Consider the following 25,014-nt stretch of genomic DNA (forward strand, 5'->3'; position numbering starts at 1 on the left):
TTCACACGGTGATGTTGCTATGAAACACAGTGGCGGAGCACTCGTTGCCACGACAGTGTGAGTCGGCACGTGACGCGACGCAACGCGACGCGACGCGACGCGCCGCGCCTGTCGAATTGACGGTCGGTTTCTCGTAAAGTAGAAAAAAAAACCGGAAACAAGAAAACTCCTTTTTACGGAGCGAAACGGGGGACCGAGTACTACGCGAGTGTACCTACTCCATTTGCCCGGAGAAAATATGAGTGTTCGCGAGCGCCGGTCCGGAGCCTACCTCGCACCGTTCACAAGCGCCTGGTGGACGCGTTGAAAACAAAAATCGGAGTGCCACCTCCGGAGTGAGGGGGCCTTTGCCGATTTAGCGAGATTGGAATTCGTGGCTGGACCCTTCCAGGCCGCGTCGGTGAGTCCCACGATAAATTCCTTTTCACTGGTGGTGTGGGCCCCCCTCATACGAGGCAATCCGGATTGTAAGAATCCGTAAATCAAAGCGAAAGAAGGAAACAGGGGCGTATGGGTAACACGATTATATTAGGCACTTCGAAAAGAACCGGTCGGTCTCGGAATTGTCTTGTTAAAGTGTGGGAACTAGCAAAATATAATATCCTAGAAAAAATTTATAGCTACTTTTGATAAACTTTTAAGGAAAAGTATAGTTCTAAAGTTGTTTCATGTTAGAATTTATTTACACAAATTTTTTAGTAGATTAAACATTCAGAGCAGATGGATAGTAAATGCTTCTCTTCGTTTAACTTCGCGTGAATTTCAATTTAACTGAGCTGCAACTCGAGGATTTAGTTATATATCGTAGATATATAAAGGCTGTAAGTTTGCAATTCCAATGCATTTGTGTCAAATACGCTGTGCAGTGCGGAAACAGAAAGTTTCTTGCGCCTCCGTCAACTCACTGCAATGCACGCTCCGTTTCCCCCCTGTGCACATGACATCATGTCTTGAATAAAAAATTTCTGATTGTTGGATAGGCCAAGGACGCAGCCGTCTGGTCAGCGCTATCAATAGATATCACTTTCCTTGATTTCGAAAACAGAGTTCGGCTTAAAAAATTCAAGAATTAATTCGACAGAGTAGACTTTCCTCGATTCTTCGCAGTTCACGCGCACTCTTCCCGCTAGATATCTATAAAACTATATAAGGTCTACAGGAGATATTTGCATTCCGTTCGCGAGTGCCTGCATTCTGGTCGACACTGACACGCTGAGCCGGACATAGCGTGAAATAGAATACCGCCTTACGTCTCGCGCTCGGAATGCACATTAAAGCGTACAGGAAACTTAAATCGGATTTTTGTCCATAGAAAGAGCATATTCTTGAACTGTCATCATCCTTTTGATGCGGGAATTCTTTCATAGTTGTCAAAAGGATTTAAAACTGATTTTTTTTTAAGTCATCGATGACGAATGCTTAATTGTTTCGTGACTTTTCGAGAGCTTATAAGATAGATGTTTACATTCTTGGAATATATACGTGGAAATTATAAAATAAGCAAAAGAATAAGACTGGCAGGACGGTAAATGCGGTATGACGACGTGATGATGGCAACGACCTGAAGAGCTCTGTGCAATCCAGTCACGATTCTCGGTGGAGGTCGTGACCTTGCCGATATGCAGGATACGAGGGATAACACGCGGAATATGGGCGATAGTCCTTCGTGTTCATTGGGAATCTCGATAACGTTGTGCTAGTTCCACAAACATTTATCAAACATGTTTCATAAGGAAAATGGATAAATCAGATAAGATCGATTTGTCTTGCATTTGGGAGCAAATTAGTAGAGCAAGCGCGAGTACAAAGATTGTAAATCAATCGTCGTCGATCTCCAAACATTTAATTTTACGAGACGAGGAGATATATCTTTCTCTAAAGCGGCGTCTGCAGTGAGACTTGAGACTTAAGATTTAAGAAAATTGATCAATCGTTTATTCTTCTTACGTGAGATGAATAATCGACTATGATTGGTCAATTTTTTTATATCTTAAATATTAAATCTCATTGTAGACACCAAATTAGGAGAAAAAGCGACTCTAACACAATATATTACTCCAGAATGAATTTCGCCACGTCGCTAGAGATTCGCTTTGCAAATGGATACTTTTGAGCGCAAACCTGGATCGATTTGACGAGCCGTTCTCGCCCATTGTTGTGCTCCATGAATTGTCCGTTGCGAGCAGCTGCCTACGGCCTATATGGTGCCGTACGTCTCTTACGCCGAACAACGTTTTTAACAATGCATCGCGAAGCGCGCGGTTCCGCTCTGCGAATCTCCCTTTTCGCAGATTTTCCTGTAGAGGATAGTTTGATCGGGAAACTTTCGCGAAATCTTGGAAAGCTTGTAGTAAAGTTTACACGTGGCACGAGAAGTATCCATACTTTACTTTACCTGTTATACGTAATTTATGTATTTTACGGTACGTAAATTAAAAGAAATTTACACGTTGTAAGCAATCGTTTATGTTTCTAACTCTAAAGCAGTCGTCGTCGGACGCTGTACAAATACGCAAGTCTCGTCTTCTTGATCTCGTCTTCGAATTCGTCTCGTTCTCCAATGCTGACAGTGAAACCCGCTAAAAAAAACGTACCACCCAACAATTTAACGTCATTTATTTCTATTGCCTTTATACGGGCCGTTACGTCATGCCGATTTCTCCGCCCTTCGTTGCCGCGCGTTTCTCGTTTCGAGCCGCAGCTATATGCAAAAGCGAGGAGAACTTTCCGTTTTCACTATATATATACGAAAAAATTTCTCGCCGAAATTTTTCGACGCGACGACACGCAAAAAGGACGCGCAACCAAGAAATGCGAAATAAAAACGGATCAATAATGTAATCGATGTAGCGAGCGTTACGAATACCGGCTCGGAAAACCAGTTATACTTCGTTAAACATGCTACGCTGTTTCTCAAAAGGTTCGTAACGCCGGTAGATCGACCTTGAGAATAAAAGCCTCCTAAACATATATGATTTAATGCATTATGCTCGTTACGACTTGTGTTTCCACAGTACTTTCGCTTAGGCTGCTCAGCAGCGTAAAATACTTGCCTTGAGGCCTCGATAACGAGGCGGTTATTTTTCTCTCTTTCTGATTTTATATACCTAATATTCTAACCGATCTAATACATATCATTTAAATTTACCGAGAGGCGCGGCGTTAATCGATGTCGATTATAAATCGCGTGCAGCGCAAGCCGGATTCTACGTCTGCCTACGTAATCTCGTTCGGAAAACGAGTGGGAATATTTTGTTTGGGTGGAAAGTAAAAAAACGAGCCTACGCGCGCGCTCCTCGTACTCGGGCAGATACTATTTTTAGAAAAAGAAAGGAATTAATGAAAATGGAAAATTTAAAAGACACATTCAAGATAAATAATTGAAGCTGAAAAAAAAACCAGACATGCTTATTGCAACTCGTTGAAAACAACTCGTAATGGATACAATAGAGGAATTAACATAATAGACATGTTGTTATGTCAGCAAACGTTAGTTAAGCTATCCATCAAGATCGAAAGCGCACAAAGCGAAACGGACAAATAATTATTTCGTATAGTACGCTCCTACCCTGCTATTCCGCCGTTTTTCGATAAACATCTTGAATGTCTATAAGCACTACATTGGCGTTAATACAGCTCGACGGGAAGCTGTTCAAAGGGTCTGCATATACGAGAGAAACGGGGGATAAAAAAATGAAGCTGAAGAAGCCAGACGGAGAGGAAGATGCGGTTGCCAGGCAGATGTCGCCGCCAGACGAGCGAAACTGGCGATTCGTGAAACGATTCGCACGAACGATTGTCACGCGATAGCTAGATATTACGTATATATGTATGTGTATGTCTGTGGGTATGCATCTCTTGCATCTTCGTTTCAGTCATGTATGTACATCGGGGCTGCAAATGGTTCCGAGTTGGCTCGGGTCCCGCTCCTTCGCCCTACATCATCGCTTTCCTTTAAATCGTTAACCGCGCTGTAGATGTTAGACGCGTTAGGTTCTACATCGCTTGGACTCAATTGCCGCAAATTCAGACAATTACCCGTGCCTCTGCTATCGATGTAGCGCGGCTGACCGGCTAACAGGCGAGCTGTCTTCGTCAATGACAAACTCCGCACGGTTCGATCCTTATCGGGTGCGCCTGCCGTTTACAGTAAAAACCGATTGCGCGTCTCTTCTCTTTCGAGACACGCGCGCGATCGCGCTATCCGGCATCACACACAAGTCGACAAACGCATTGACGGTATATTTTCGTCTCCGTTCTCCTTCTACTTAAATATAATTTTCGCGGAGCCGCCGCGAATGCCGGTAAACGGTATTGAGCTATTCATGAATCTTTCATATACCGTGACAAAATCGCATGAGAACACCTCGGGACGCCTCGCGCCACGAAGCTTGCACATATGCGAGCCGCAGCAACGGATGTTCTATATGCGGCAGAACGGAACGGAGCGGATAGGGCCGGACGCGGAGCGCTTACGCGCTCTCGGTACCTGACACGAACGTGCTCCTTCCTGCTAAAACGGTTTCTCTAAATAAACCAGCATCCGTCGAAGCTCAAAGCTCGAAGAAAGGGTAATCCCCCCCCCCCTCCCCTCCGTCGCCCTCAGCCCAGTCTGATCCCTTTATATTGTTCTTTCAATTCAGAATTTTGTAAGAGACTTATCGTTTCTACCGAGACTTTCGCATTTAAAGCCACTCTCTACAAATAAAATCGTTTTCATTGTGAGAGCATTAAGACGCTGACACCATTGATCCATTTATCGGAAATAAATTCGTAACAATGACTAGATACTGTATTTTTAACCTGTCTCGACTTGACACCATACTGCCAATCATCTCTAAAATTTTTTTTTCGATAGTACAGAAGGAACGTTTCAAGCGAATATCAAGTTGGTCCACCCATCTCGCAAACGATAAAGATAAAAGCCTCGTATCTCTGTAGGCGTCGCGGATGGCGGGGCATCTTTGTAAATCATTCCGCGTGTGGCGGCAACTGACGTCATCGGTAAACGTTTATACTGACGCGTTAACTGTCACTAATAGAGAGCAAACCGTTGACCCATTGAGACAAGCTCCACCGAAAAAAAAGTATGTCGGTGCGCCGCCGGCAGCGCGGGCCGGATTAATTAACTCACATCATTCCCCGTTGCGCTTGTTTACGCAAACGCGGAAAATTCGCGCGCTTTCCTCGCAAGAATCACAACTGCGCGGCTCTAATCTAATCTAAAATTAAGATACCTAGGTGTAATTTGCGCGAGAGGCGTGACTACATGTTTTTTTTATCAAAACTTACGTTATCATCTGTGTGTTATCGTCTCGCGTGCGGGCAAACATTTGCGTTCGCCATTTGCCTGCCCCGCGTCTTGCTACCTTCGTATATCTCTTTACCTTTTAGGCGCGCAAGAGATCTCGCGCTACGTATTTACGACCTGTTGTGCGCGATATGAAAAAATATTTTATCCATACGAAAAAGACGCGACGGAAAAAAGATTGCCATCGAGAAACGGGCGAAATGAGGTGTCCAAGGCCGTTAGTACCAACTGTATTTGCAGACGAATTTAATATGTTGTCAGAAGCTGGTGACGGTATAGCTGCAAACTCGCGAGGAATTTGCTCTCATTTATTTTCAATTTGCCAAGTTTATCTTTGTAAAAATTATTCGAGATTCTTGATATTTCACATATCACTATGCACGCGGATCTTTCAATAATTCTTTTCTCTCTCCTTAAGTTTAATCATTTTAAGCATATTCTTTTGATAAATATAAATCAGATATCTGGATTATAAATGTACTATACTGAGAGAAATGTTTGGTATTTGTGACTATAATTGCATACAATAATTATAGTTAAGAGCTTCACTTTTATAATTATTACTGTTATATATAAATATTATATACAAACAAATATATAAAATTGACACCAAAAATGATTATACATTATAGTTAAATGATGATAACTGCAGCCATTTTCTTTTTAATCTTGTATTATTAATTTAGAATTTTCCAATCTTTGCCTACATCTCTTCATACATTTCCACTATCATTGGTTCACCTGCATGCGGGCAGGTGTCTATAATACGGTTGGAACGGAGTCACGCGAGAGCGGACTTGCAAGGACGATACACCTGCACTTTCGGTGCCTTCACTGGTTTTAATTAAGTGTCATTTGTAACGTATTTATGTATATTAATGATAGTGGCTTTTCTGATAGAATTGTAGCATCCCTTTCGCGATTGTCAATGCTTTAAAATTTAAACGGCGAATACAAGCGCGTGCTGGATCTCATCGATTTTAACGCGCTCGATTGTATCGCATGCGCACGCGTTGTTTATTTATCGGGTATCTTATCGAATGCTCCAGTCTGGTATTCCGACCACGAGGCACGAGAGACAGCGCGAATATCGATCCGGCCACGATTTCCAAGAGCGCTCGTTCGCGCGCGCTCCAGACAACGAGATTGAGCTGCGCAATAAGCCGATGACCTACCAGATTTCCAACGTTGACCTATCAGCAGTCTTCGTTAGCATTCGCGAGAAGAGACGATGTCGCGATATTCAGTATGTATACGCAAGAGAGCCCGGGGATAATGATAAGACTCCTGCTTCCTCATAAAGATCTCAGCTTCGAGCTAAGAAATTCAACGAAACCCGACGTCTTAATCGTCGGCTTTAAATTACTCGCCGATGAAATCCGAGGAGGTGTAATTTAAGCAGATTGTGGGTGTAGTGCACGATCGTACCTATACGCCACGAGTTGGCCGTTTAGTCGTTCAACCGCAAGGGTAAACCACTAAAATTTCATGTATGAAATATATCGTATGATGCTATAGGCAGCAGTAAAGTGAACTCAATAGAAGGAATTCATTCTCTAGATTTAAAATCGATTTTTCTCTTGTAAAGATATTTCTACACTTTTTTAGTATCAATTAGTACGATAAATTTTTGTCAATAATGTAGAAATATAAGAATTATTTTTAGAAATTAGAAAATCCCAAACCACGTCCAAAGATTTCCCTTTTTACTCATAACATGAGTTTGCAAAGAAATAATTTTATTATTATGTTATACTCCATTTTCTATTGTTGTTTTCGCTGCACAAGCAACTTGAAACAGAAATTGCAAATGGGATGCATTACTTCCTCGTGGTCAGACGCGTTAGCAAAGTTCAACGGGACGGCCTAACGCGTAATGCGCTTAATTAAAGTTGTTTCAACTCGTTAAGATCCTTCACATGAGATGAACAACCCTATAAACGGCATGCGAGTACACCGTCAACTGCAACGAGTAAGTTTTTCAGCTTGACCAAAACTTTCTAAATTTCTCTTAAATCCGATTATATTATAAAAATTAATTACAAAAGCAGATTCGAGGCTTAAAGGACCTATTAAACAAAAAAAAGAAAAAAGTAAAATAAATAGTAATGGCCAACAAAATTATCTTAGACTAGTATAGGCGCGATCTTACCGATAAATCTCGGCCGAAGATGCAGTAGGTCGCAAAAAGGTTAAGAACCCCTGGCGTAGACGAAGTTTATGATGGGGCACGAGGAGCAAGAAAAAAAGAACAAGATAGAAAAATCCTTTCCCGTCTCGGAAAGACCGGTTTTTCGTCCCTTGCTTTTTCTTTTTAGGCAACCCTCCCCATTCTTATCCGCCAATGTGAAGCTTCGCTCGTAGAACTCATCTGGATCGATCTCTCGTGAAACGATAGCCATAATCTTCGACGAGGTCGTTCGTTGTAGCTAATAATAAGGCTCGGTAAACCTTCTTCCCGCTAGGTGGTATATGTCCGGTATCGAGCAGCGTAATTTTAATGGTGTCCCCCGGTGGGCATGCAAATTCTCACAGCTATCAACTATTTTCGATCCTCGCATAGCTGCTGCACATTTTTTTTTTCGTAATCTCCCGAAAAAGTTCTTGACATATAGGTTTGTATTCATACCTTATTTCTATCAATAAATGCATTCATTTATTTCTGATATTCTATAATAAATGTAACGTAAATTATATGCTAAATGCGCGCATTTATCAATAAAAGTAAAGCTTGAATGCAAACTATAAGGTATATTTAAAAAATATATTTTTTAATATTACACGGAAAGAACGATTTTGTTGAAAAGTCTAAAAATTTTGCTGAAAACAGATCTGAAAATTTTTTGTTGAATCATCAAAATAATTTGTTGGAATGTTAAAACTGATAAGTATTGCTATAAAACATTTTGATATTCTAGCAATCATTGACTTTCGCACAAAATTATTTTGATTACTGAACAAAAATTATTTTCAGATCTAGATTCAGTAAAATTATTCTTTGCGTGTACGTTTTGGTGAATCATTATTATAATAAAATTATTAAAAACTTGGCTACTACTAATAAATCGATCGCGTGACTATAGCGAGAAACGATATGGGATCGTTTGCGCGAGAACTGATGGAATTGGATCGTTACAGTTTCCCATCGCCAGTCTCTCTGCTTCACCTGCTAATTTATTGCTCATTTATTACAAATGCTTTTGTTTTGCAGGCATGGCGAGCATAGCGGCCGCCGGTCTCGAGGTGCACGAGGCGGGTCGGGCGTTACGCGTGCAAACGGAAACGCCGCATCTCGTCTCCATGGGAAGCGGTCGACTGTCGACGGCCGTGACTTTGCATCCTCTCCCCGAAGGTTAGATACAAATACGATATGTCACTTCGTCTTTTTCTTCTCGAACGCGACGAACAGTTCTTTCACGTTGGATTCGAAGTTACATTAATTCAACTTTATGGCATTTACGTTTAATCGTCTTAAATTTCGGTGGAGGTGCATGTCTCTAGAAAGAAAAGAAAAAAAAAGTGACACGCGTATACATTTAATCTATTCTATTCACGCGATATTTTCCTATCACCTACGTGGAACGGGCGAAACTAAATCGGACTGGTAGCAAGAGATAAATTGATCGCCACGTAATCAGTGATTCATCCGGTGTTTTTAATCCAAGAGGCTCGAATAGCGTTGTCCAAAGCTGATAAAGCTTTACGGCGCCATCGGATTTACTGATAGAAGTTACTAATATTTGTAGCAGTGAGTGGAATAGTCATTTCCGAGCCGGGAAAGAGAAAAATCGTGCGATGTATCGTTTCGTTTCGTCCCCCGCGTTATTGTGAGACAAGTGCACTGGAAAGGATCGGCGATAAAATCTTTATTTCATCATGTGATTTTAAACATATGTTTATCAACGAAAGACAACAGATATTACGTCCGGCCAGGTTGAAGTATCCACGATAGGAATTATCGTGACCGTAATATCCGCGATTGCACAAGCCTTCGAACTCGGTTTTAGCCTTTACATACTTTTATATAATATGTGTATACAGTATGTGGTTGTACATATCGCTCATTTCATTTTTTTTAGTTGCTTATAAAAAAAGAACAAGACCATAAAAAAAAAAGAAAAAACATACTCTAAAAATACATACTTTTAGTCTTCTTACAGTAAATTACATCAAAATTGCATTTGAAAATTAATATTACAAAACTAATGATTCGAAACATTTGAACTCATTTTTTGGAAAATTTATTTTTGAGTTTGTGTCGTTGTTACAACAAATGAGAGATATAGGTATATATATATATACACACATACAAAGACCTTGCATGGTATATAAATGTATATAAAGACTCAGGGAGAGCAGGGCCATTTTAAGAAACTCACAAGCCCTACCGTATCGTTTCCGTTTCGTAAAGAACAAGTGACGGTAGTGAACTGAAATAATATCGCGGTTCGTAAAACGGCGAACAGATTAAACAAACGCGGACAACATTATAACGGAGTTAAGTTACTGCGAACCCGGAACATGAAAGAAAAATGTAGGATTCTAGGATGTAGTTGATTACAAGAATTTGGCAGTTTGTGTACTGCTTACTGTTTGTATATTCTAGAGTGTCTTAAATATAGTCGATGCGTCACGCAACCGAGCGTGAAATAATGACGTGAATCACAAAATTCGTATTGCCCCAAATAATTTTTAGATTGCTCGAGAAAGTCTTTAAGATTGTGCTTCTAAAACGAAGGAATAAACGAATGAACAATGGAGAGAGAAGAATAGAGAATAAAAAAAGAAACGATATAAGTGACGACATAGCGTAAATTTGACGCGGATAAAGCGGACCTGGAGCGGATGTATGTACCTGTGTAACACTTATACTATACGAGGATAGGACGTGTAGGATGAAATTGATTGACAGGAAGCTATCTTCCGTTCGCTATGACAACCGAGTAACGCAACTCCATCGTGAAATAAGCTTTTCTTATAAATCTGAAGCCATATAGATCCAATACAATTTAGTTTATAAAAGAATAGAACAATAAACTAAATAATAAGCTAAAATTTTTTACTCATGGATACTTGAACCGAGCGAGAGTTAAAAAGATCAATAGAACTTTTTCGTTTTTAAGCGTGTCGAATTTAATGGCGAGAAAACTCGTAAAATATAGGAACTCTAGAACACTTTGGGTAAAAGCCAGAATTCTATTATATCAATTATATCGGAACTCTGAAAATGGGACGCTAACGTCATGAGCTTCACTTTTTCTCTGTGCACCTGTCTGTCTACCGGCTCGCTTGCGTATATACGCGTCGGAACACCGCATCTCCTTGGAATTTATATGATCGTTTTGAAATCATGACGAACTTTCTCCGAACACACATAAAACAATGCGCATACATATACGCATAGACACACACACATAAAACAATACGCTTCCACAGCAGAATTCGAGCTTTGAAATCTTATGTTTCAGTGATTTTTACTTCGTGCATGATTCAATAAATTTTCATGTTTCCGATAAAAAATTATTTATATACTCTGATTCGACTGGACATAACAATTAATAGCTGCGACTTACAAACAAGTATTATGCATGGAAATAAAAATCTTCAATTTAAGCAACGTATAAATTGATATGCTGCATATATACTCTTGAATGCTGGACAACCTTTTTTTTATTTCATCCTGAACATGTTCGAGAAGGGGGAGAGGGGAGGGGGGAAAGAAGAAAAAATTAGTTCAACCGTCGCTTAAATTATGCGTCTAGGTACTGCCGGACACTTATATATTCCCCACAACGCGCATCGCGGCCAACACATTTCCAAAAAGACCGAAAATGCAACGAGAGAGTGCACGACCGCGCTAAAACTAAATATAACTGCAGTCCTTCGTAGAATACACCACGATTTACCCGCGTCGCGCAGAACGGAGCGCATCTAGAATCATTTTACGGAAACTAGTGCGAGTTGTTCGTCGATCTATCGAGAAATCGCTTGTATATCGGCTGTGAAAAATCCTGTCCGCTCTCCGTACGCATTTACAATTGTTATTAGTATACCTATTTCAAAATTACGCAGTTTGAGTATATTCGGTTTCAGGAGTGCAGATGTACAATGAAACTATATACTTGTGTGAATCGAAGTGTATTTTAGTTAATTTAAAATTTTTTTCGCTTTAATTCCGTATTTCCGTACTTATACATCGAAGTTCTGTATATCTAGCGGAGAATACATCCGGCCATCCTCGCCGCGACCGCGCCAGGTCGTTGACATTCCCAGAAGGCTCAAATTAATATTGTAAACTCTCTCTCGAGTTTCATGCGCCCTTCGGGAATCGGAGCTTCCGTGAAACGGTTCCGCGGGATGAGCTCGAGAATCCGATTATATCGATATTTATATATTCCGATACTCGTGGGAGAACCGCTGCCAAAATAAATGTAACTCATATTACGCTGGGAGGTGCATTACTAAGTAAGCCCGCGAGAATTTTGATCGGAATGCATACGCGCGCTCGCCTGGTTTCCATTCAACCGTAAGACACGCGCAAGCGATATTTAGTCACGCTTCCTGATCTTCCTCGTGTCGCTTCTTTTTTTATCTTGCGCATCTTTACGTTCGAAAAATACAAACTGCTTCTCGGAAGTGAACGGCTCTGGTTATTACCGAAATTTAAGACGAAAAATTGAATATTTTTTGCATCTCTTGATTTCTCTCTCTTGAGAAATAAATTTACTCTTTTCCTTTTTTCCCCTCCACACAGGTAAGATCACGCTTGGATCAAACCGAGATGCGGACATTTTGGTGGCTGGTACCGGCGTCGAACCCGTGCACTGTGCCATCGAGAACAATAACGGCGTGGTCACTTTGTACCCCATAAATGGCAATACATTTGTCGATGGTGTACCGATAAATTCGCCAGTGAGACTCGCGCAAGGTAAGAGACCTTGGCCTAAATACGAATGACCGTGACCGGTGCGCAGACGTCCTAAAAAGTCAGTGGAGGAGTAGCAAGGAAAAGGTCCTTCATACTGGCAAAAAGGATATTTCGATTGCAAACGTTTTGATATTTATTAGTACAATGTTATTGCACAAAGAAAGAACGATTTTGCTGGAAGGTCTAAAAATTTTGCTGGATACAGATCTGAAAATAATTCTTGTTGAAACTCAAAAATGATAAGCATTGCTGTAAAACGTTTTGATATTCTACCAATCAGTTTGACTTTCCAACAAAATTATTTCGATGGTCTAACAAAGATATTTTTAGATCCAAATTTTTTGATCTTTCAACAAAATCGTTCTTTCTATGTAGAAATAACATTTTTTAAATTTAATGTATTAATATTATATTTTTCTTATATGTATATATAGATCATAGTTATTTAAATTTACTTAAATTACTTTTACTAAATTTACTAAATTTACTACGTTACTTAAATTATCAAAAAATGTATAACAGAAGGACATTAACTATTTCAGGTTGTATGCTATCGATAGGTCGATCGAACTACATGCGTTTTAATCATCCAGCCGAGGCTAAACACCTACGATCTGTCTTTCCCCACTCGAGAATCTCAATGGCGCCGATAAGTTTCGCTCTTCCTGACGGCCAGTCGCAGGAAAATCATCACTTAGAGCGAAAGCCACCGGTCGCACCGCGAAAATCTCCCAGGAATTCTTGTTCCGACGACGAGACGATGGGTTTTCTGAGCAAGCTGACCAAGTTCGAGATGCTGTCGAAGCAAAACAGAACCAACTGCGTCTCGCCGAAGGTCTTTCCCGTCGGTGCTCTCACGACGAATGTGCCAGCCGACCAAATCCTCGGGCATTCGAGATCGTCGAGTTTGGTATCTTTGACGAAGTCCCCGATGAACGGTTTCACCGTGAATGGTAACGTCGATTCGGTATCGCAAAACACGATCAATTATCCCGATCAGCGATCGGACTCGCGCCTCAGTACGTCAACTCGATCGAACACGGTCAATGCCCAGTGCCAGAATCACAATCAGATTAGAATGTACTCGGCGGAGACGTGTCTAAAAACGTGCAAGCCGTATCACGAGAACAGCAACAAGAACGCGCGATCGCCGTCTTTCGGGATGACTCCTGCGAAGATCGTCGCCGCTCGAAGCGACGACCTGATGTCTCGAAGTATGACCTGTCAGAGCTCGAACGAGCTCGACCATCTCGTCGACAGGGACTTCGACATGAGCCAAAGCCTTATCGTCACGAAAACGACTACCACGGAATTTCTGCAACTGGAGAAATACGGATCGAATTCGAGTATCTGCAACGCCAACACCGGCGGAGACGCCAACGTCGGAATCTTGAGGCCGTCCACCGCTCACGGGTTCGGCTCGAATCCAAATGTTAAGCGAATACTGCCACCGAGCCCGGCATTTAATCGTAATCCGAGGTATAGCGAGCAAAAGAGAGTTTACGCGAGGGTCAAGAGTCCTACCCCGAGTGTCGGTAGCAATTGCTCCCTGGAAGAATTGCGAGAAAGGCAAGCCGACGCGGAGAATAAACGCAGAGAGGCGGAGACCAAGCGGAAACAGGCGCAGGAAGAGAGGTTGCGGGAGCAAGAGGTCGAGAGACAAGAGAAAATGAGGCTCGAGGAGATCTTGGCAATGTGTGCCGAGTACGAAAGACAAAGCACCGTTGAAAAGCCGAGGCAGCCTAATCGGTAATTATTCGTATTTTATTTCAATTTATTTGTTCTCCCTTTTTTTAAATTTATTTCTACAGATTTTCGAGGCAGCCTAATCAGTAACTATTCGTATTTTAGTTCAATTTTATTTGTTCCCCCCCTTTTTTTTATATTTATTTCTGCAGATTTTTTTTCTCCTTTCACGAAATAGAAGATGAAAAGAATTTGTAGAAATTTATTTCGTAATATTAAATGCCCAAAATATCTCTTTTGAGTCATTTACTTTCAGACGAAATACAAAATATGTATATATTTGATATAATAATATTTTTTACAGGATCATAACGAATGGATCTCTTCCGCGTGACAAGAGACTCGGCTATTCTTCTTCTTTCGACAGTCCGAAGAGCCCGTCGAAAAATCAACCGCATTTCTCCTTCGACACTGGCAAGCAAACTAGTTGGGGTACCTCGTCGTACGAGAATATATCCGTGCAAAATTCTAAAGTTATTTTCCAAAATGGCAATTCGCCGGCCAGTCGTAAGGATCAGTCGGCACAAGTTGAAAATCAGTCGTGTGTCGTTTCCGCAGGATCACCACGCGCAGCTACATCGAGTAACAGTCAATCGGCGAAGTACTCTAATGCTCACAATACGAATGGCAATTGCAGCTTCTCAGGTTCGATTTCTCGTGGCGGCAACTACGAAAACGTTATCGTCAGCAATAATAATAAAAAGAGCGACAGTTATATTGAAGGAACGGGAAATTACCCGAGGACTGATGACGATACCAAAGGTCCGCCGTCCACGTACGGAACGATTCGACTGAACGGAGCGAAAATCGAACCGCAGCAGGCGCAGCAAAACGGGAATGCGAATATTTACGAAAACGTCGTATTATCCCCGCGGAATAATAATCAGAATCATTCTATGCCAAAGAAAAACAACCAGCTGTCAACCTCGTGCGAGATGATAGAAAATAAACTGGCCATCTCGAACGACGACCTCCTCGAGGCGATCGAGCAGTTATCTATGCTCTCGAAATCCAAAGAGATCTGCGTGACTCCCAAGCGAAACAATTCTGAAAAGGACAATGCAAAGTCCAACGAAGCGAAAGCCGACAAGGAGAGAAAGCAGTTGGAAGAGGAGGACAGGAAGAAGTACATAGAATTTTTGCAAAACGAGAAAGTGCACATTCTCGGCAACATGGATGCTTTGAAGAGGAGCGTCGCCGAAATTGAAATTCAAGAGGAAGAGATTAATAGAGAGGTAAATTTTTTTTTCATTCCGACGTTAAGCAAAACTTAACAGATAACGTCAGATAACAGTTTTGTCACTGTTATCTTGTACTACGCGTATCGTATATTAAATAAGATATTTATTTGTTTTCTTTATCCCTTTCTGGGCATGTGGAATACTAAGACGTCCGATTGTAAGTATTTGTTAGATAATAAGATATCTATAATTAGTAATAAAATTACTAGTGATGACACACAAACTCTAGATACACAATCTCCGTTATCTATGTTTAAACTATCGTTTCTCGAGCTAATATTTGAATTTACACACTTTAATCTCTTCCTGCAGATTCTTTTTATAGTATCGAATTTTTATTCGGTGTCTAGTTAGCGTCTCGTTAGTTTTCATTAATGTGTTATAAAATCTGACAAGGCGAAAATTTGAGAAAGCTATGCTGATAGCGCCTCTACAATGCCAGTGCCGTACTCACTCGATCTTTTTTTATATACTTGGCATCGCGAGATATAGTGCGCGATACAAAATGCAATGAAAACAATGATATAACGACAGACAGATTAATTTCTCATACAAAAATTAATTAAAATTGTAGAAAATTCTGCCATTTCAAGAACATTGATTTTAAAAATTTGTCGAATACGATATTATACTTTTACAGACCATTAGCTTAATAATGATAGGGAAATGACAGAAAACAAAATAGTTCAATGTTTAGAAACTCTCGAGGTCGAAGTGGGATTACCAATCTATAGAGAAACATTGATTAAAATATTAACTAAGAGCACATACACACTTAGACGGATTTTTAAAATCGAAGACTTCTCGAGAACAAAATATCAAGAAAAAGATTAAATTTGTTTTCGCGCAAGAAGGATCTGTGGTTATATCATCGTCGTATCTTCCGTATAATCTTTTTCTCACGGAATTTACGAAACAATTATATCATACATCTTGCAAACAATTATCTCGCCAATATTTTATTTTTCAGTAAAGCTGGATTTAGAAAACCAGCACAAACGGATATTAAAAGATATTAAAAATCAATATGTTGCTTGTTTACTGTTTGACAGCTCGAGCTGGAGAAAGCACTTTTGTCCGCGGAGTATGAATCGGAATCCCTGAAGCTCACGCAGGATGAAGGAGAGAAGATAAAGGTGCAAATGCGAATAAATGAACTGGAGAGAGAAATGGCGGAGGATAATGCGGGTCATTCGAATTTGCAAGCTGAAGCAAAACAACGTGTTCAAAAGGTACAGCAGGTTTGTGCTCGGCTAGACGAACAACTGGCCAATTGCACGGATGAAATTATGCAGCAGAATATTGCTGACAAGTTAACGGCGCAGCAAGACGTCTTAGAGAGCGAAAGAAAGGCTTTCGAGGACTTGGAGTTTCATCATCTCGAAGAAGAGGCGAGTAAATTAGCCACGAGAGAAGAGCTACAAAGGTGCGCTTATAATCGTTTTTATATCACATTTAATTTTCTTGAGATATGCATACGTTACGTACATGTTTTTGCAGATATTTGAGCGATCTCACAAGCAAGATCGAAGGCAGAAAATTGCAATTAACTCATCTGGAATCGCAGCGGTCCGAGATAAAGAATGCGGCGACCAAAGAGGCTAAAAGTCTGGAGAGACAGAAATTGGGACATTTAAAGCGACTGGAGGAAGTCAGTAAAAAATAATATAAAACTAAAATAAGAAACATTAATCCACCAAAGTCGATGCAATTTCAAGCATGAATGATAATTAGATTAAAAATTCTCTCATATGTTCTTTTTACAGTATAAAAAAATTATCAAGCTATTAAATATCTGTATTTATTATAGCATGATGTATTACATAATGTATTTTAGTGGATTAATGTATTGTAGATTAATTTATCATTCGTTAATTAATTAACAATTGCGATTATGATAGGCACGAAATCGAGTACGAGAGATAAATGAAGAGCTCGGCTATCTGGCTCAAAACTCTGCTGAATATTCTGAAGAAAAACGATCTCCGAGTAGAGAAGACTTTGACAGAATCTCTAGAGTGACCAATGATTCTCCTATTGTAAACAATCAAGGCAGCTTAGGAAGAAAAACGATCGAATCATTAAAGGAAATCGAGAGAAATCGGCAGCTTCATTTAGCTAAGCAAGGTGCAAATTATTCCAATCTATAAATTGTATAATACACAGTAGTTTAAAGTGAACAAGCAAGAATAAAAATATCGATTTATTTCCTTCCCAGGGAGTCAAGTAATCTCGGAGGAGAGGCGTAGAGTCGAAGAATTGAAAAGGCGCGTGCAGGATGAAGTTCGTTCACAATGGGAAGAAAGAAAAATGAACTGTGCGTCTTTCAACAGCGTTGAATCTGGTGAAGAATCTTCCAGTTATTCCACTGGACCAACAGAAAGGTGAGTCCAATGAAAATGATTCGCTTTTTTATTTTATACGTCGCATGATTCAAAATTTGAATCAAAATGATGATGACTTGATTCAAAATGATTCAAAAGAACGTTATTATTTCTTAAGAGTTATGTAAGAACTCTTTAACCTTTTTTAATTATTTCAAAATTTAAAAGCATTATTATATTATGACTTTTTTAAATTTATTATATAACAATATATAAAAAATTTTATTTGCATTCTTTCGTGATAATAACACTTAAGTGTCCTAAATATGTATGTACAACGAGCTGTAGCTCGATCGTTACAAGCGGACATTTATTATGCCACATAAAAATCGAAGTATGCAAACGCATGTTATTTGTACCACGAAGTGTGTGTAATACAAGACGCGTACATTATCGCGCAGTATCGCAGTTAATCGCAACGACCTTTCCATCGTTGATTGAAGCTTATTACGAAACCTTCCTCATCGACACGCCACGAATGTTGTGTGCATCTTGCTTGTAGTGGTCTGATTGTGTGCATACGTCCGATATAGAATCAAAGTTTTTCAATCAATGGTGCAAGTAGGTGAATAAGCACCTGAGGTATTCCATGATTAAGTACATTCACTCATTTACCCTCCATTTCTTCGAAAAACAATCTTTTTCATCATAATGAAAAAAAATATAAATAAATTAGAAGCTGAGGCGCGCGGGAGAAATGAATATATTTTGCGAAATTGATCAGAGAATCATATTGGCCTCATCTTCACTCTATTAATACTACTGTCAATGTCCAAGATACTGTTAAGAGCAATTACTAATTGCGTGCGAGGGCCGCATATCGTGTTGGTTTGATCGGCACTCGGCCTGAGTCTTCACTCTCTCGTGGTGCAAAGTAGGCGGGGCGTTATCGCGCGATACGATATCTGCGTGTAGCTGTATGTCTTCTCGTGGTTCTACTCGCGTTAACGTGTCGTGTAACGGAAAATCAAACGAAAGATGTGGGAACGTTTCGGAACATTGTAACGTGATAGATACGAAGACCGAATAACGACTCGCGAGCAACGAAAGGGGACAAAAAAAAAGATGTGTATTCGGTAGCTATTGTCAACAATGCTCCAAAATGGATCCCAGGGAAATGGGTGAGATAGTGCTGAACGAGGCCAGAGTTACGGGATGCAACCTAATCACTTTCCTCACTAGTAATCGTTGTTACCTCTGCGCTAAAGATTGGATTTGCGACAATTGCTATCGCCCCTTGGAAACTCACGCGCACGATATTCGTCAACGTTATTTGTAAGTCATTAATTTTTTTTTAATCTATCTTTTTTGTCACAAAATGATTGATTGATAATTAACGATTCAAAACTTTTTAAAATAATTTAACGCGATAATATAAATTCTAAAAAATTTAATTTCTTCTCATTAATTTTCTCTTTAAAGTACTTATTGTAGAAAATGAATTAATGAGTAAAAAAATATATCATTTGATGTAAAAAAACCAGAAATAACAGTTATTAAATAAAATAAAATAAAACATCGTATTAACTATTATGACAATAATATAAATACTATAAATGGCAATAATAATAATAATGTAAATGTGTGCGTCACGCGAATTAAGTTAAAATGAATTTAACAAGACGATACATGGCAAAAAGAAGACCAACGCTCACCTTTCGACTCTTAATACATCATAATATATGTAGGCGCGCAACGTAAGTGCACAATATACACACACACACATACACAGACATAGCTGCATTCAAAGATGATGTAATTAATTTGTGTGTATATGTTATGCATGTATCAATAACTTGCGCATAGACTCATAAAAACTCAGACAAGCTATCATAAAATGCTAAGATTTTGTCAAGGTTTCCCGATTATATTTTTTCTATTATCAATATTTAATATATCTTTTTTAAAATCGTATTCAGAGTTTTTAAATCGTAATCAGTATTTAATAATTTAGTAATCAGATTATATTTTCACTACTGATTATATTTTCATTAAAAAAGTTTTAATTATAAATTATAAATATTCATCAAAGAATATATTTCAGCTACTCCATTTTTTAAAGATATATTTCATTAAATTCTTATATGATCAAACTCAATTGTCATAATTCTTTATTTAAACAAAGTATTTAAACAAGACATATATTTTTAAGTAGAATTGTCGTAAGACGAATTAAATGGTTTAGATTATGACAGTACACATGTGTGTGCATGTATGCGGCGTACAGTTGTAGTCGCATGTAATGCACACATCGCGTGAAGCTTTGTTCGCTCTACAGCCGTTACTTAATGAAAGAAGGTATTAAAATAAAATTATAGAAACGGGCTATTATAATTGGAGATCAGTTATCGGGAACAAGGGAATATTTCTAAGGCCAACCAAGGCCGAGGCTGGCATGGCAACGAGGATCGGAATGTTCGGGTATCGTTCGCGCTGCATTTAACATTGTAGAAGAATTAAACGCTATGCCGGTGGTATCGTCGAACCGGTCTACCGAGTCACTTTGTACTTGTTAGGTTTTAATAATACCTGGCCTCTCGCTATAGGCCTCTCGTCCTCTCCTCAGTCTCGCGATGCTCAGGAGCTAGGACCGTGGTTTTCGAAGTGCATCATCGTGTTCCCTCCACGGGAACGTCGAGTGAAATTCGCGACGTTCGGTGTTCACGCTCCAGTTAATAAAAGCGCCCACTAAATGTGTCAGCGTGTTTCATATCAAATATAAATAAAGTGTAAATACGATTCAACGGAATCGATGGAACTGCGATATATTATGTGACCATAATAAGAGACATCCGTCGGATTTTTCATAATTTCCTTTATTTTTACACTTGTATTTAGGGTATACATTTTTAATTGTTAAATCAATTTATTATTTCTTTAATTTTGATAGTAAATTAATCAGCGTTCTTGAAGCTGCAAAACGTAGTGACGAAATATAGATTTTTGATAGTTTAATTAAAAGTTTTACTGTGATCTGCAAATTACAGGGACTTGCGGCGTAATTGCAATTAATTATTATCGGTTTACTTTTTCAGCGGTAGCGGAAGCACCGACGGCGCGGAAGGTGGAAACAGCGAAAAATTATCCCCTAGCAAACTTTCGGAACTTACTTCACCCAGTCCAGGACCGTCGAATAACTCTTATAGTTTACTTCAAAATGACAACGTGAGTATAGTATAAAATATACAATATATCTTACGTTGAATCAAATTTCAAGTTTACGCCTCAATTCATTTTGAGATGCTGTGCAAATGTCCGTGGAATGTCGAACGTATACAATTCCTTTCTCAGAAACTACTTATTTTAACGCATGCATTGATTTCCAAAAATATTTTATCGTTCAATCAAACGCTACTGAACGCGAACACATGCGTACGTATCTACGTACGTAAACTGCAAGATGTTACGTCGAGCAAGCTAAAGTCTATCTTCCAGTCTATTTCTGCTCGTGTGGATTTTATCGCACACCTGTTCAAAGAAATGTCTCCCCGACAAGTCTGTCCTCCTAAAATTTTTCAGTGTTCACGCAAGCGAGATTTCTCTTACTTCGAGACGCATTGTGTCGCGGATTTATTTATCGTGCAAAAACTGTGAGCTATTGATCTCTTTTTTAACGTAGAGAAACAACTTTATACAAGTATAAGTTTTTTGAAGATGTGAAATTTGCATTTTCAATGTGGAGTCTTCAATCTGGGTATGTTGTTTCTCTCTCTGGGATTATATAACAAAAATAATGTATATAAATATGTTAAACAGTTATAAACAGTACCTCTTTCTCTCTTTATCTTTACTTGTCTTTTTTATATATCTCTCTCTATTTCTTTTTTCTTTCAATTTCTACAAGCTTTTATTTTCTGATCGACGTTGAGTATATATGTATAATATATAGTTTATATGTATAATATTTTATTCTTTTTAATGAGAGTATCTTTTTTTACTATTTTTTTATTTATTCTATTTATCTCGGCGTAATTCCAAAAAAAACTCCACTCTGGTGCCAGCCGAATGCAAAGAATAGTCATGTTACGTCTTCGAGTAATTCTGTGGGCGAATACTTAAGCTGCATTCGCTTTAGTGCTTACAGCGCTTACAACATCACTTCATTCTTGTTGTTTATTAAATGGGACAGTTAAAGCGAAATAAATGATGCGCTCTCAAGCGCTGTTAAAGCCAAATCGAACGCAGCCTTATATAGGGTGATATAATACATATATAGGGCGATTGACGAGAAGTGTGAATCAGCAGAAATATTCGAAAGGAATGTAGTTAATATTCAAAATACCTAGAAAATGACTTGAGTCATTGTGTACAACAACAGGAAGCGAATTTGTTATAACAAATTCATGTGTCAGCTACACTGAAGTCAGGTAACTACGCGGCTACGCGGGCTATGCGATTTTCTCTCCTGCAACGCTCGTTTTCGTTTGCAAGTGTTTCGACAGTTGAAAAAGATCATTTTGAAGTATATTTCCGTGTACATACATACATTGAAAAACAACGCATTTGTTGCCGCCGGAAGTTCGCGTAGCATTTTGGCCCGCCATCGCGTCCACGTGTCAGAGCCGTATTACGCTTTTCAGCACTGACATTGCGCAAGTAATCCCGTGTATCCATTTGCATTCTGGAGCAAGTGTTTTCGTGATTGCACACGTGTTTTATATATGCTAATATGCCACGGGTTGGGCAGCATTCAGAGAATAGTCTGTACTTCGATAAATGTGCTTTTGTAGAGTCTTGATTAAGCCTGCGGCGATAATTTATAACAGAAATGAGATGACATCAAACTCATAAGTCTCTTTTGCAATTGACCTCCTTCTTCGCTGGATATATCTACGTACGATAAATTTTCCGTATCGTTTTTGCACGCGTTTAATCAAATGGACATTTACAGGTGTTATATTATGTAAAATTTTTAGGTATTATGTGAAAAATGACATCCATTTTTATGAATTAAATTTTTAATGCGCATGAGTGTAATCCTTGTAGTTCCAAGTCCCAAGTTTTATTCCTTCAAAGAGAAATATTCGCATATTACTCCTTGCATTCCTACCACTTTATTTAGCATTGAGTTAAGCCGAAGTGAAATGTCCGCGGTAAATTAGTATTTGTGATGAGTCACCGCGTTTGCCGAGCTGACGGAATTTCTCATCTCTCGTCTGAACCACTTAACAACTACTAATATTAAAAAATAATTTGAACGAACTTTCGACATTATATAATGTTTTATAATAATATTGGCTCATTGCTCAATTATCTAAAACGTTAATTATTTAAATGATAATCTTTTTGATGAAACAAAGATTTTATTAATTGTTTGATTTTCATTAATTTTATGCGTATATATTTGTCGAAACTTGATTTACTTTTGTCAGTAATATCCGATATAATTCAATTGCAATTGTATATAGCGAATATTATATATTGCGAAAAGCAAATATTGATGCGTATCGTTTTAGCAATGTGTGTCATTCGACACGTGTCACACGTGGCGCGACGTTTCATGAATGAATAATCAAATCTTATTGCGCGGGCGAATTTTGGTGCTCACACGGCATCTGGCGATTAGGAGTGGGAGTCCGGAGTTACATTTTAAAGCGGGAATTATATTGCTGGACCGTTGAGTCACCAGCGTCAGTCTTTCTCCATCGTCTGTTTGGATCTCTGAGAACGAACGTCTCGGCATAGTTGTCATTATTTTTTTTTCGTACAATTAATATAAACTTTTTGAATTGTGTGCAATATGATGTCGCTTATGTGGATGAATTACTTAAAAGGCAGAACGAAAAAACGACATATCAAACGAAGACGTGAAGTTCACAGATATGTACGCGGAAAAACTTAGTGCAAAAACAATACTGACTTAAACGCTCATATCATTAATTAAAGTTTAAATATGTATATATTTTTTCTAATTTTTTATTTAATACTGAAAATTATACGCAGTAAATATTTTTAGAATACTTTTGTGAAAACTGATAAAACGGAATAACGAGAATTCGTGAATTATTTCCAGATGAGAGACGACAGGAGAACATCGATGGAAGGTGAGAGACTTAGCGACAATAGTGGTGGTGGTGGCGGTGATGGTGGTGGAATTATCGACGGAAATGGAAGCCGCCCCCTTTCGCAGACATCTAGCGAGATGGATACCCTTGGACCATTGCAACCTGTCAAACATCGCGAAAAGGCAAAACTTCAGGTAATGCCTTCAAATTTATTGATTACCGATGTAAAAATACAAGCAACAGAGTCGAGAACTGCTAAAATGCTAATTCAGAAAAGGAGCTCGGTTTTTACTCGAAGAAATTACATTCAAGTTAAATTAGTTGTTTTTAATATCCGCGATTCTGTTTTACTTAAACAGAGAAAGCTTTAATCTGTTCAGCGTTTTATTTTTATGTGGATCAAAATTCGACGAAGAACGAACTTTTACAGAGGCCGCTCACGAGGCACCTTCCGATCAAGTCGGAATCCCTGGATCTAAGGCATCATATAGAAACTGCTGGGCATCAGTTACCTTTGATTTATGATGTTACGGTCGACACGACGAGTTGCAGTGGTTATTTATCAAAGATGAGCAAAAAGTTTCATCACTGGAACAAACGATGGTTCGTTTTTGATCGCAGACGGAAGACATTATCTTACTACAGCGATAACACTTCCAGGAAGGCTCGCGGCGTAATTTATTTCCAGGTAAGTGTCACAATTTCTTAATAGATAAGCTTGTCTGTTAAGAATTTTAATACTAAATATCAACTAATCGACATTAATGATCTCGTAGTCGATCGAAGAAGTCTATGTGGACCATATGAACACTGTCCGATCGCCGCAACCTTCCCTCACGTTCATCGTCAAGACTACGTCTAGGCTTTATCATCTTATGGCACCCAGCCCAGAAGCTATGCGCGTTTGGGTGGACGTTGTGTTCACTGGTGCAGAGGGATATCACGAGTTTGATCACGGTGTTTGATTTATGCTTATTTATAAACCAATTTCCATGATGCAAAATCAAATTTTCTAATTTGCCGTGACACGAATATGATGATTTCTTGGTCTTTAATAACAATAACGAGAAATTATTTCATAAGGAATTATACCTAAAATCTCAGAACGCGATTCTTGACTAAAAACACAAATGAATAATGCATAAAGTACAGAGATATAAATTAGAAATAACAATTATTTTTTTAAATCTCTTTTGGAAATGTCTAATAATTTTACGTTATAATAGAAAATTTTTCTACATTAGATAATATTCCTTATTAGATAGCATTTCTATGTATCTTTATGAAAAACGAACACGATAATTAGAAAAAAAATAAGGACAAACGCGAGGATTGAGCTGCTACTAAAAAAATAAACAAGGCAACTAAATATAAATAAAAAAATGTATTAAAAAAGCTA

At 38.8% G+C, this 25,014-nt stretch overlaps 1 protein-coding gene across 4 annotated transcripts; it reads left to right on the forward strand.

Annotated features, from left to right (window-relative positions):
* The first annotated feature begins 10 nt into the window (after positions 1-10).
* On the forward strand, positions 11-24,929 carry LOC105455624 (pleckstrin homology-like domain family B member 1). 4 transcript variants are annotated; one of them, XM_011699088.1, is made up of 14 exons: positions 11-400; positions 7,100-7,283; positions 8,523-8,663; positions 12,066-12,239; positions 12,782-13,988; positions 14,290-15,220; positions 16,279-16,652; positions 16,727-16,877; positions 17,128-17,353; positions 17,445-17,610; positions 20,646-20,775; positions 23,624-23,809; positions 24,046-24,303; positions 24,392-24,929. In XM_011699088.1, exons 3-14 carry the CDS (start codon positions 8,525-8,527, stop codon positions 24,578-24,580), a joined length of 4,131 nt encoding a protein of 1,376 aa, XP_011697390.1. In that variant the 5' UTR covers positions 11-400; positions 7,100-7,283; positions 8,523-8,524; the 3' UTR covers positions 24,581-24,929. The 4 variants fall into 4 exon arrangements, with proteins under 4 accessions (XP_011697390.1, XP_011697387.1, XP_011697388.1 ...); XM_011699085.1 differs by having other exon boundaries at positions 11-7,283; XM_011699086.1 differs by lacking the exon at positions 7,100-7,283.
* Positions 24,930-25,014: the final 85 nt, after the last annotated feature.

This window comes from Wasmannia auropunctata, unplaced genomic scaffold, assembly GCF_000956235.1.
Source record: "Wasmannia auropunctata unplaced genomic scaffold, wasmannia.A_1.0 LD335888.1, whole genome shotgun sequence".
NCBI lineage: Eukaryota > Metazoa > Arthropoda > Insecta > Hymenoptera > Formicidae > Wasmannia > Wasmannia auropunctata.